The sequence below is a fragment of the Natator depressus genome, chromosome 3 (genome assembly GCF_965152275.1).
Source record: "Natator depressus isolate rNatDep1 chromosome 3, rNatDep2.hap1, whole genome shotgun sequence".
Lineage (NCBI taxonomy): Eukaryota > Metazoa > Chordata > Testudines > Cheloniidae > Natator > Natator depressus.
Genome location: NC_134236.1, coordinates 110,944,077 through 110,957,916, shown reverse-complemented (window position 1 = coordinate 110,957,916; position 13,840 = coordinate 110,944,077). Strand labels below are relative to the sequence as shown.

General features: G+C 44.1%; 1 protein-coding gene across 2 annotated transcripts in view; it reads left to right on the top strand.

Moving 5' to 3' along the window:
• SHPRH (SNF2 histone linker PHD RING helicase) overlaps positions 1-13,840 on the top strand; it is a 141,069-nt gene that overhangs the window by 39,371 nt on the left and 87,858 nt on the right. For both annotated transcript variants that reach the window (XM_074948563.1, XM_074948562.1), the window contains exons 5-10: positions 4-82; positions 811-961; positions 2,624-2,729; positions 3,313-3,569; positions 4,458-5,138; positions 12,813-13,064. In XM_074948563.1, coding sequence (XP_074804664.1) covers positions 4-82; positions 811-961; positions 2,624-2,729; positions 3,313-3,569; positions 4,458-5,138; positions 12,813-13,064 — 1,526 coding nt within the window. The remainder of the gene's footprint in view (positions 1-3; positions 83-810; positions 962-2,623; positions 2,730-3,312; positions 3,570-4,457; positions 5,139-12,812; positions 13,065-13,840) is intronic.

Below are 13,840 nucleotides of genomic sequence, written 5' to 3'. Positions count from 1 at the left end.
TAGAAAACACACTACACTTTCTATGGCGAGAGGTCATCACTCCAGATGGAGTAAAACTCTACTATAATCCATTTACCGGCTGGTGAGTTCTGATTTTGTTTTGTAGAGGGAACACTGTTGTTCCTGGCAGCACCTAAACATGCCACTTTGTGAAAATTTTGTTAGAAACCTTCACATGAAGAGCATTGGATAAGTAATAACCGTGCCTTTTCAGTTAGTAAATGTAGAATAAGAGGTATAGGATATTTAATATGAAAGAAGAAAATGTGGGGTGTATCAGGGAGAAGACAGTTTGTAAATTGTAGGTTAATGTCATCAGTATATTCGCTGTAGGAACTTTTTTTCTTAATTCAAGTGTAATGGATTCATTCTTTTTTAATTAATGACTTGAAGGCTACAACCCTTCAATTTTGTGTTCCAAGTTTTTAAAGTTTACAGCAAAGAGACAATATTAACTTTCATTTTTCTATTGATCTTGGACAAGAAAATAGATTAATACAGTAACTAGTATTGCTTTAACAAATTATGAATCTTGTGAGAAGTAAATCTGTTTGTGTACTGTAGTGTATAGTTGCTTTATTCAGATTTTGTTCATCTTAACCTTTTGAAAATTATGTAAATTATTGTTTTGTAATCTGTTTAAACATAGCCACCAAAGCAATTTTCTTTAACACAGGTGCATATTTCTCTCTATATATGTAGCTTGCAGAAATTATTCATTATCTCTGCTACTTTGAACACATACTACTCTTCTGGTCACACTAGTTTGTAACTTGTTAAGTTTTGTTTGGGTGTGTCTTTAATCTTTAGCATTATCCGTGAACACCCAGTTGCAGGGCCTCCGTGGCCTGGAGGAATCCTGGCAGATGAGATGGGTCTTGGAAAGACAGTAGAGGTACTGGCTCTTATTCTGACACACACCCGACGAGATGTTAAACAAGATGTGCTGACACTACCCGAGGTGAGAGAACTATGGTAGATTTTGGGAACAAACAAGGTACTTCTAATATGTGAGGCATGTTCCTGGTGTTTAGCTATCATTTTTTGTGTGGCAAAGTCTGTAATGAAAAGCTGTGCAAGTGAAAGAAATAGTCTTTGTCTGTTAGCACGTGGTCCTTGGTGATGTGAATAGGAGAACAGTACAAAATTATTATGAGGAGCAATTTGTATTGTTTGTCATTGATGTGAATGAAGAACAAAGTCTCAGTTGTAGGCAAGTTACTTTATTAGCTTGCTTTTTAGAAAAAGGGATGGTAAAAGTGCAGAGATTCCAGTTAAAGTATATTTTAACTGCGGCAAAGAGTCCTGTGGCACCTTATAGACTAACAGATGTATTGGAGCATAAGCTTTCGTGGGTGAATACCCACTTCGTCAGATGCATGTAGTGGAAATTTCCGGAGGCAGGTATAAATATGTAAGCAAGAATCAGGCTAGGGATAATGAGGTTAGTTCAATCAGGGAGGATGAGGCTCTCTTCTAGCAGTTGAGGTGTGAACGCCCAGGGAGGAGAAACTGCTTTTGTAGTTGGCTAGTCAGTCACAGTCTTTGTTTAATCCTGAGCTGATGGTGTCAAATTTGCAAGTGAACTGAAGCTCAGCAGTTTCTCTTTGAAGTCTGGTCCTGAAGTTTTTTTTGCTGCAAGATGGCTACCTTTAAATCTGCTATTGTGCATCCAGGGAGATTTAAGTGTTGGAGAACTGTAGGAGAACACTTAAATCTCCCTGGATGCACAATAGCAGATTTAAAGGTAGCCATCTTGCAGCAAAAAAAACTTCAGGACCAGACTTCAAAGAGAAACTGCTGAGCTTCAGTTCACTTGCAAATTTGACACCATCAGCTCAGGATTAAACAAAGACTGTGACTGACTAGCCAACTACAAAAGCAGTTTCTCCTCCCTGGGCGTTCACACCTCAACTGCTAGAAGAGAGCCTCATCCTCCCTGATTGAACTAACCTCGTTATCCCTAGCCTGATTCTTGCTTACATATTTATGCGTGCCTCTGGAAATTTCCACTACATGCATCTGACGAAGTGGGTATTCACCCACGAAAGCTTATGCTCCAATATGTCTGTTAGTCTATAGAGTGCCACAGGACTCTGCCACTTTTACAAATCCAGACTAACACGGCTACCCCTCTGATATATTTTAACTGAGACTTATAACATAGAAAACGGATCAAATGTTGGCCAAATTTTGGTCAAGTTAATGGGCCTGTAGTTTCCTGGGTCACTTTTTCCCCCCTTTCTTAAAAATAGGTATTATATTAGCAATTCTCTGGTCACAGGGTACAACCCCTTCATTAAAAATCCTTCCTATTAGGCTTGTCGTTTAGTGTGCCAATTCCTTTAATATTCTTGCATGGAGATTATCTGGGCCCTCCAATTTGATCCCATTAAGCTCTTTGGGTGTGACTTCCACCTCAGACATGGTAATTGCTACTTCCATTTCCTCATTTCCATTAGCTACCTTACCGCTGATCCAAGCTCCTCATTATCCTTATTATATAAATAAGATAAAATAATATTAATATTATTAATATGAAATATTAATTTCATAAAACAGTTCAAAATTATGTCACAGATATATACATCATCTTACAGTTATTGAATGTTGTCTTTATTAGGGTAAATTGGTGAACTTCTTCGTTCCACCCCAGCCTACTGAAGGTAACAAAAAGAAAAAAGCAAAGAAAGTGGAGCTTAAGTCAAAGGAGAAAGTACAGTATCCCAGTAAGTATTCATGGAGAGACAAAACCTATATAAAACAGTTTGCTTATTGAGGTTGTATTGGCAACTTACTAGGAGCACAAGGGCTGCACCTGATTTGTATGAAGGGAGCAGTTTACTGATGGCTTAATCTCTGATGCAGAGGTATAGTTTTCCTCAAGAATATAGCACTGCACTCTGGGAACTGTAATTGTCCTTACTAATGGATCCATTTTAAAGGTAAAACCAGTTGTGAGCTGCACTGTAGAACTCCATGCAGCACAGCTTTACCTAGAGTGGAACCATTGTAACAAGATGGTTTATTGACCAGACCAAAATATTGTACTTGCATATCCCTGTTAATAAAAACAAGACTTCTTTGTTTCCACTCTTATATGTACTCCTTAGACACTATTCAATATCTTGACTAAAAAGTAATGGTCTGCAAAACTAGCTTGAGCAGGACTGCTTACTCTGTTGTCGATCTTAGTTTTTTTTTTAACCTTTTAATTCACTTGCAGGCAATGCATTTACAGAGCTACATAAATACATTTTCTCCCATGTAACTTTTCATTTTATCTGAACCGTAGTTTCGTTCTGCATGTAGGCTTACGGGTGATGATATTAGCAGCTGTCAAGGAAATGAATGTGAAGAAGGGAGCGTCCATCATTGCAATATTTAAGTATGTCAGTGCCATATATAGATATGACATACAGAGAAACCGACGTCTTCTCAAAAGAACTTTGGAAAAACTAATTGCAGAACAAGTAGTGGAACAGGTTAAAGGTCATGGTCTGGCTGGATCGTTCAAGTTGGGGAAGAATTACAAAGAACAAAAGAGGCATGAGAGAACCAAAAAACAGGTAAAACAAGAGCTGAAAGTATCAGTTGAGGCAGTCAAGTATCAGAGGGGTAGCCGTGCTAGTCTGGATCTGTAAGGCAGTGGATGTTAACCTGGGGTTAAGAACCATCATCCCCTGGGGGTGCGAGATGCCTTTTCTGGGGGTGCAAGACATGCCAGATTTTTTTAGAGGTAAATCATCGAAAACACAAATTAAGAACAGGCACGGAAGTACAACTACTTTGTTTCATCAAACCTATGTATTTATTAACATTATACATTTTTTAACCATTACTGTAATATACAAACAAAAAATATATCTAGGTTTAAAGAACTGACCTACTTCAATAATTTTGGTAGGGGGTGCGAGAACATAGTTTGAGAACCAAAGGGGTGTAGGCTGCAGTAAAGGTTAAGAACCACTGAATTAAGGCAAATGTAGCATGAAGCTGTTCTATTTTTGCCAGTTACATGCTGCCAGAGTGATGCTATTTAAAGGGCTCCCCATTAATGCTTGCTTGATGGTACTGACTTTTAAACAAAAACCAAAAACCTGAAGGGTTTGCTTTGAAAACAGAAATAAAGAATTATAATATGTAGACTGTACCAAAAAGAAAAACAAAAATAAAACCCAAAGTAGGTCAAATTTTGAGGTTAAAATCTTTCACTATGTCCTTTATAAAGTTTTGAAGCTCTTGCTGTAAGGGTTGGCAGATGTTACAGTTTTATGACCAGGAGGTTTATGAAACACTTTGAAAAATCCTAAATTAATATTAAGTACTTGGTCCCCAAAACCCAGCCCAAACCAGAAGATATGTTATGTTAACAGTTTACTCCCGAGATGGCTATACTTTCCTCATCAAAAGGGAAAAAATAAAATTTTAACTGACAATTTAACTTTATTTTTTAGACAACAAGGAGTCCTGGAAGGATTCAGAAGACATCTTTGCCTAATGCTAAAACTCAAACCAAAGAATCAGCAAGTAGGGTCACATCTTCAGAAAAAGTCAAACCACCCCAGCTGGTGGACATTCCCGCAGAAGAGCATGACTACTGTACAACTAGCAAAAATAACAAAAAGTCTGAGACAGGCCAAAGGACCTGCATAAAAGAAGAAAATCTTCAGCCAAGAGTTATGGACTTGGAGTCTGCTGATTTGCAAGGCGATCTCATGTTCAGCGATTCCACCAGTCCTGTCCTCAGTGCATGTAAAAATACAGATGATGTAGAAGTCCTAAAGGACCAGTCCTCAGACTCCCAAGAATGTGCTGGCAGTGTCATACAGCATGCCAGTTCCATTTTTCCATTCAACACCTCTGACTATCGTTTTGAATGCATTTGTGGTGAGCTTGGCTTGGTTGACTGTAAGGCCCGTGTGCAGTGCCTGAAGTGCCACCTATGGCAGCATGCTGAATGTGTAAACTACAAAGAGGAAAACTTGAAGATTAAGCCCTTTTATTGTCCCCATTGCCTAGTAGCAATGAAACCAGTTTCTACAGGTGCCACTCTGATAATCTCTCCAAGTTCCATCTGCCATCAGTGGGTGGATGAGATCAACAGGCATGTGAGATCATCTTCCCTTCAAGTCCTGGTAAGATGATTTCATCTTATCTTCTCATACCTAGATTCACAGATTGGAAGAGGAAAACAAGCTTTCCTGTTTCATCAATTCCCAGTGGGTTTATAGAGTCATAGAGTTTAAGTTCAGAAGGGACCACCAGATCATTTAGTCTGACCTCGTGTACCTCCGGTACAGGCCACCAACACCACCTAGCATCTCTCCACTAAACTCAGTAACTGAAATTAGATCAACGTGTTACACAGCCCACAGAAGACTAGGCCATTATGTGTTACAGGGAGAGAATAGGAGTGACTGAGGTGCACCAATGCCCAAAGCCCCTGCAGTGGCAGCGAAATGATTACGTGAGAGACACCCAGATAAATCCTGGCAGGTGACCCGCACCCACACACTGTAGAGGAAGGCAAAAAACCCCCAGTGTCACTGCCAATCTGACCTGGGGGAAAATTCCTTCCCAGCGTCCCATATAGTGATCAGTTATATCTTGTGCGTGTGAGGTAAGAACCAACCAGTTAAGCACCTGAATGAGAGAATGCTCAGTGCCACCTCATCCCATCCCATGTCTCATGTCCAGCCATGGCCATCTCTGATGCTTCAAAAGAGGGAAACCAAAAATCACTGCAGAATACATTGGGAGGAGAGGGGAAATCCCTTCCTGACCCCTGCAGATGACTGGCTGAAACCCTAAAGTGTGAGCTTTTAGGAATATAAGACACAAACCAAATTTGGCAGAAGAGTGACCTTTGTGTCAGAGTTTTGTATTTCACCATCCATCTGAGAGTTCTCCCATATTTGGCCAAGTTATAAACTTCTGAAAAATCTCAATTTGCACATGCTTCGTGGAGGTTAGAGTTTGGCAGCTAAATTCTCCTAAGATTTTGTCTGCACTTAGCAATCTATCCCCTCACAGCTGCCACATACCAACCAGATCATATTTGCCCTGTCACCATAGAGTGACTAAACATGTTCTATCCTGGGGCCACAGAGGCTACGCAGGATTTTACCTGCAAATGCTCCTTCTGGTTGGCAGAGACTGTTGTGGCACAAGACACAGGAAATAAGATCAGGGAAACTGGAAACTATACATTGTTACAGTATCTGGTTAAATTCTAGGAGTATGGCATGTACAATCTGAAATCTAACAATGTTAATATTTTAAAGTACTCAAAGTATACATAAGTTTTAAATTTACAATATTTATTGCATTTTCCTGCAGATGTAACATTTTAACACTGTGAAATACATCCGTTACAAGCCTCAATTTATCTTATGAATTTAGGTTTTTTCCCCTTTCATCTACTGTATGCTTCACAGAAAGGATCACATTGAAAATGTTGAGGTAAAAGAGAGACAGATACACACATTCCGTTATAATAAAGATACTTTTATTATAAGACTTCTGGTGGAAGGTCACTAAAGGAGATTTATGGACTTTGTTGGTGCTTTTGCCACGATCTTTCATGTTCATTCCATGTGTTTCATTTATTCTTTTTGGAGATTCCTTGGAAGATAGAAATAATAGTCTACTCAAGTTCACACTTTGTTCCTGTTCCTAAAGGTGTTTGACTGCATGTTTCTATCTTTGACTATTCTACCATGATATTCTGCTGTAGGAAAAAAGTGCATGTTTTAACAGTTGCTTCCACATTGTTGCTGCATGTTAAATCCATGGTAAAGTAGCTAAGCTCAAATACAGCTGTCATATGAAGTACAAAAATCCTTTTCTTCTCTGGGGGTGAGGGGGCAATCAATTGGGACACCCTATTTCCTTTCCATTGTATAATTTAATAATAATCTTGAGTGCAAATCTTGAGTGCTTGCTCATGTCTATTCCATGTTTAGGTGTGCATGCACGGCATGCACAGTCTCCAGAGAATTTTTTTCCCTTAGTGGTATCTGTCAGGTTGGCTGTAGCACCCTCTTGTGCTGTGCGCTGGTAGAAGGGGCCCCGTTAGCTTCACACCCTCTAGTTCCTTCTTCCTGCCTATGATTGTCACTGGAACAGCTCCTCTCCCTTCGGCAAACTCTTGCTCAGTGGTCTTCGTTTAGTCCTTTTCTCTTGTTTCCCTATCCCAGCTCTTCAAGTTCACAGTTTGGACTGTTGTAGATTAGTTGTATATAGTTAATTGGCGTTTCTCGCTCTGTTAGTGGAGTTTTGTCTGCTCCGAGTGCCTGGGCATTCCTTGACCCCCAGATTTCAAGCCCTGAGCCTCCTGCAGCAAGCCTGTGCTTGTGGGTGACCCACACTTCAGTTGTCTGAAGTGCCTCGGAGAGACTCATATCAGGGACCACTGCCAGATCTGTTGGGACTTCAAGCCCCGTATGAAGAAGGACAGGGAGGCCATCTTGAAGTCCCTCCTGATGGAGGCAGCACTCTGTCCCTCTTCGGAGCTAAGCTGGTCCAACTCAGCACCCAGTACCTTGGTGTCCCTCCTGCCATGAGAGACTCTCGGCACCATTCACCTTCTGAAGAAAAAACTTGAGAAGCAGCTCGAGAGGGGACGTTCCCTGAAGAGGGTCAAGCACAGGGAGCACAGTGGAGACAGTGTCTAGCCCCTCCTCTGCCCCTGTTCCGAGAGGGGCAGCGTCAACTCTGCCTTGTAGGCAGGCTCCGTTGAGTCAAGTCCCAGACTATCCCATTGCTTTGGAGGGGCAATACGGTACCAGCAGGATTGCAGTACCATGTACCCCGGAAGCATTGGTTGTGGCCAGAGACCTGGCTTTTGGTGCCACTGTCACCGTCAGTACAGGAGTCAGCGACATCAATACCAGGGAGCAGAAGGGAGCATGTGGCCCCAAGTGCCAGTTCGGTAGCAGCCTCCTCGGGTACCTTCTAGAGGGAAACCATCCCTGCTTGCCTCAGTGCAGGTCTTTTCTCCCTGGCATCAACGTATACCACCCCTCCATGGTCCCTGGAGGAAGGTTTGTCATTGGGCTCGGAAGTGGAGTCATATTTCCGCTCGAGGAACCACAGCCAGTTCTCCACCCAGGCAGCCCTACCAGTCAGTGGACCCAGGTACAGGGGTACTGCCAAGCACTTGGGACAGTGGGCACTGGCCTATGTAGATGCAATGGCCTTTTTTGGAACCTGTAGGGGTTTCTCCCTATGCAAGAGCCCTCTTTCAGATGCTCGAAATCCGTAGTCTCGGAATGAAGTGCCCCCATCCATATGACCAGCAGCCGACATGGACTCTGGTACCAAGCATCAGAACCTAGATTTATGGGACCCAGTTGTTGCAGAAGGTGAGGAAGAGGACCTCTCTACTGGTGCAAGACTATTCTTCCTCCTCACCTGGATGAGGCAGTGTTTGAGGCGTGTTTGTCCTCCTGCACAGTGACTTAGTAGTAGCTCACCAGGAGCTGTTGAAGAGAGTGGCCTCGAACCTTGGGCTGGAAGTGGAGGTAGAGTCCTTCCATAGCCTGGTTGATATCTTGTCTGCTGCAAGCCCATCGAAGGTGACCCTCCCTCTCAATGAGGCCATTATTGGACCGGTTAAAGCCTTGTGGCAAACTCTGTCCTCCTTGTCTCCCACCACAAAAGAGACCTAAAAGAAGTACTTTGTTCCAACCCCAGGCTGCGGGTACTTGTACTCTGATCCCCTCCGGGGTCCCGAGTGGTTTCAGCGGCCAATGAGAGGGACAGCAAGAAACGACCTCGAAAGCAAAAGATTCAGAGACTAGACCTTTGATAGAAAGAGGGTCTACAGCTCCGCTTCTCCAACCAGCAGGCGTTGCTGGGGAGATAACGGTTTTAATGTTGGAGTCGATGATGAAGTTCAAGGATTCTCTTCTCCAGGAGTCCAGACAGGAGTTCTCCACTCTGGTGGAGGAAGGGAAGTCTGTGGGCAGAGCCTCCCTGCAGGCTGCCCTGGATGCGGCAGATTCGGTGGCTAGATCCATGGTTTCTGCAGTGGTCATGAGCAGATGCTCGTGGCTTCAGTCCTCGGATCTACCAATGGAGGTCCAACAATCCATTCAGGACCTGAAGGTACTTTGCTCTTCCCTGAGCAAATGGATGCGAAGCTTCACAGCCTGAAGGATTCCAGAGCCACCCTCAAGTCTCTAGGTCTATATGCACCAGCGCCTTCCAGGAAACTTCAAGCCTCAACAACTGGTCCACTTCCCAACTCCACCGCTGTGCCAGGACCTGTTTTAGAAGTGAAACAGGTTATAAAAACAGACATCCCACCCACTTTGGCCTTGCTAACAGGCCCTCACAGACACTCCGGAGGATCCAAGCAGAACTTTTGATGGGGAGTTTGAGTGCATTATGCCGGTTCCTGTACTGGATCCTGCCCCACTTTGGTTTTTGAACCATTGCTCTTGCTTCAGCCAGGCATGTTCCCATATCACCTTGGACTGCTGGGTAAGGAGTATGGTGGAGGAAGGTTACACTGTCCAGTTTATTTCCATTCCTCCCTCCCACACCCCTTTCACATCCCTCTTCAGGAACCCTTCTCACGAGCAACTTTTGGCCTAGGAGGTGCAAGCCCTCCTCTGGGTTTGGTCTGTGGAGGAGGTACCTCAGAGTTTGAGGGGAAAAGATTTTTACACCTGTTTCCTAATCCTGAAGGCCAAAGGGGGTCTCGGATGCACCCTAAACCTGAGTTTCCTCAAGAGTTATCTGAAGAAACTGAATTTTTGCATGGTATCCCTGGCCTCCATTATCCCCTCCTTGGATCCAAAAGACTGGTATGCTGCCTTCAACTTAAGACGCCTGTTTTCACACCTCCATTTTACGGGGCCACCAAAGATTTCTCAGGTTCATCATGAACTAGACCCACTACCAGTTCATAATCCTTCCCTTCGGCCTGTCAGCAGTCCATCAGGTATTCATTAAATGCACGGTGGTAGTGGCGGCTTTCCTCAGAAGGCGAGGTGTGCAAATCTACCCTTACCTCAATGACTTGCTGATCCAAGGCCGGTCTGAGGCCCAGGTGAGAGCCAGCATCCACCTGGTCCAAGCTACCTTCCAAGCACTGGGCCTGCTGATAAACAAGCAGAAGTCAACACTCATCCCTGTTCAGGCGATGGAGTTTATTGGTGGCGGTACTTGATTACACCCAGGCCAGAGCCTTCCTCCCAGAGTCTTGCTTCCAGGCAATGTCATCCCTGATATCGCAGGTCAGTGCACGCCCTGTCATGACAGCCAGTTTTTGCCTCAGACTATTGGATCATATGGCTGCATGCAGGTACATAGTACCGCTTGTGAGACTGTGCCTCAGACCCCTTCAAGTATGGCTGGACTCGGCGTACTCGCCAAGCCGTCGTCATTTGGACACGGTGCTTACAGTTTCTGCCCAGGTCCTCGCCTCTCTAGATTGGTGGAGGGACTCCTGGTCGGTAGGCTTGGGCAGTCTCTGACCATCAGTATCCCTAACCTTGGATGCGTCTGAGCTAGGTTGGGGTGCTCACCTTAAGCAACTCAGAACTCAAGGTCTGTGGTCCCAGGAGGAACTTTCCTTACATATAAATGTCAGAGAACTCAGAGTGGTTCACCTAGCATGCCAAGTGTTTATACTCTAGATTGTAGGCAAGGTTGAGTGAGTCCTTACGGACAATACAGCAGCAATGTTTTACATCAACAAGCAGGAAGGGGCATGCTCTCACACACACCCCCCCCCCACCCCGTGTCAAGAGGCCATTCACTTGTGGGAATTCTGTGTGAAGCACTCGATCCACCTCAAAGCTTCTCACTTTCCGGGAGCCTGGAGCAATCTGGCAGATCACCTCAGCAGATCTTTCTCCTCTCACCACGAGTGGTCCCTTCACCCCAGTATAATCAGGACCATCTTCTAGCAGTGGGGGACTCCCCTCAAAGACCTGTTTGAAACCAAGCAAAACAGAAAGTGTCAGCAGTTTTGCTCTCTACGTGGGTGCAGCCTGGGCTCGCTTACAGATGCCTTCCTACTCCATTGGACAAAGCATCTGTTCTGTGTGTTTTTTGTCCCCCTTACCTCCCCTCCATTCCTCTCATGCACAAAGTCTTACTCAAGGTCAAGCAGGACAGAGCAAAGGTTATTCTTATAGCCCCAGCATGGCCACACCAGCGCTGGTTAGGCATCTTATTAGACCTGTCAGTAGCGATCCCAGTGCCGTTCCCTCCCCTCCAGACCTGATCTCACAAGATCACAGCTGACTGCTCCACCTGAATCTCAAGGTCTTCCACTTGACTGTGTGGAAGCTCCATGGAAGCGGAGCTGGCCTGTTTGGAGTAAGTCTGCCAGGTATTGCTAGATAGTAGGAAATCATCTACTAGAGTGACTTACCTCGCCAAGTGAAAGCGTTTCTCCTTGTGGTCATCCCAACGAGGCATCTCACCTGGTAGGTCACCTCTCCACGCAGTTTTGGAGTATATGCTTCATCTGAAACAGCAGGGCTAGTTGGAGCGCACCTAGCAGCCATCTTTGTTTTTTTTTTTTCACATAAAATGTCCATTCGCTTTAAGGGCTTATAGAGATTATAACCACAAATTAATGAACCCATTCCACCGTGGGACCTAAACCTGATCCTGTTAAGACTCTCAGGCCCTTCCTTTGAGCAGCTGGTATTGTGCCCCTTGTCGTACCTCTCCTGGAAGGTCGCCTTCCTATTAGCGATTACCTCAGCCAGGATGGTCTCGGAGATCAGGGGCCTTATTTCAGACGCCCCGTATATGGTGTTCTTTAAGTACAATTTCTCCCCCACCGCCGTGTTCCTCCCAAAGGTGGATAATAACCACTCTATATTTCTGCTAGTATTCTTCCTGGAATCGCACAAGAATAGGGAGGAGTAGCGCCTTCACACATTGGATGTTAGGCAGGCCCTCGCCTTCTATACACAAAGGACCAAACTGTTTTGTAAGCCCACGCAGCTCTTCCTGGCAATAGCAGACAGGGTGAGAGGCCTACCAATTTCGGCCCAAAGAATTTCATCCTGGATCACTTCCTGCATTCGCATGTACTGTGACCAGGCAGGTGCTCCACTTCTTGCCATCTTGACAGCTTACTCGATGAGAGCTCAAGCTTCCTCAGTCATGTTTCTGGCCCAGGTCCCAACCCAGGATATTTGTAGAGTGGCGACTTGGTCATTGGTGCATACCTTTTCATCCCGCTTTGCCATCACACAGCAGGCTAGAGGTGATGCTGCGTTTGGTAGAGCAGTCCGCATGTGTGTGAACACCAAGCCCACTTCCTAAGGTTCCACTTGGGAGTCACCTAACATGAAATGGACTTGAGGAAGCACTCGAAGAAAAAATGGGTACTAACCTTTCCGTAGCTTCTGTTCCTCTAAATGTGTTGCTCATGTCTATTCTACGACCCATTCTCCTGCCCCTCTGTCAGAGTTAGCCAGTAAGAAGGAACTGAGAGGGTGCGGAGCCAGCCAGGCCCCTTATATCGGTGCATAATCGTGCAGCACCAAAGGGTGCTAGAGTTGGCCCAACAGATACCATTGAGGGAAAAAATTCCCTGACAATTGTGCGTGTGGTGCATCCATACCTCATGTGGAATGGACATGTGCAACACATCTTGAAGAACAACAGTTACGAAAAGTTTAGTAGCCATTTTTTATGAACTGACACTGCATTATGCAAAGAACATTTTTAAGTGTGTGTTCTGTAAAACTATAAAGAGCTCTGATACTTTATGAAGTATTTCTTATCTTCAGTCTTTGCTCTCATGTTTGTGTATATATAAATTTGTGTAGGTGTATCAAGGTGTGAAGAAACATGGCTTCTTGCAGCCTCACATGTTAGCAGAGCAGGAGGTAGTCATCACCACTTATGATGTCCTTCGCACTGAGCTGAACTACGTGGACATCCCACATAGTAACAGTGAAGATGGGCGCCGTTTCAGGAACCAGAAGCGGTATATGGCTATCCCAAGTCCCTTAGTAGCAGTGGAGTGGTGGAGGATCTGCCTAGATGAAGCACAGATGGTTGAATGCACCACTGCAAAGGTGAGGAAGTCTCCTGGGCATGCCTGTATTGAAAAGATTTGATAAGGTTATTGTAACTTAAAGAAAAAAAATAAGATAAAGCTGCTTCTTGACTCTTAATGTGTATTAAACATAAACTTGTCCTTGTAATCTGTTCTTCGGAAGTGACTAATGGTTTGCTTCCTCTTGGAGATATTTACTGTTAAATGATTCCCCATTGAAGTTTTGGCAGGCTATGATGTGTATCTAGCTCAAAAAGTATTTAACATAATTTATACAAACAGTTTAAAGAACTAGGTCATCATGTTGTATACAGTGTTTGATAGTTTCAAAGAATGCATTAGCCTCTTCAGTGACCTGGTTTAGAGGTATTAATATGTCCTTTAGGTCTAGAAACTATAAAACAGTCAGCAATGACTTGAGAAGCTCTTTAGGCTCATTCTAGCAGTTTGTAGAGAGAGATTATTTTAGTTAGTGTGTGTCCACCCCGTTGTCCAAGGTAGGGAGCTAAAAATGCCAACAGAAAATCCTACTCACATAACAATTTATGCCCAGTTAACTTACCTCCTTGTTGTAAACACTTCATCCAGTTTGAATTAGATCTGTGATAGATCTCATCAGCTGTCAAGTGATCCATTTGTTTTTAAAATAAAAGCATAATGAATCTATATATACATACCAGAGCCCTTCCATGTGTGTGCGGGGGAAAAAACACAAGTGTATCAGTTCTGCTTGCATATCTATCAGTTTTCTGTCGTACAGGGGTTCTCACTCTTCCATAGTGTGAATGTCTTAAT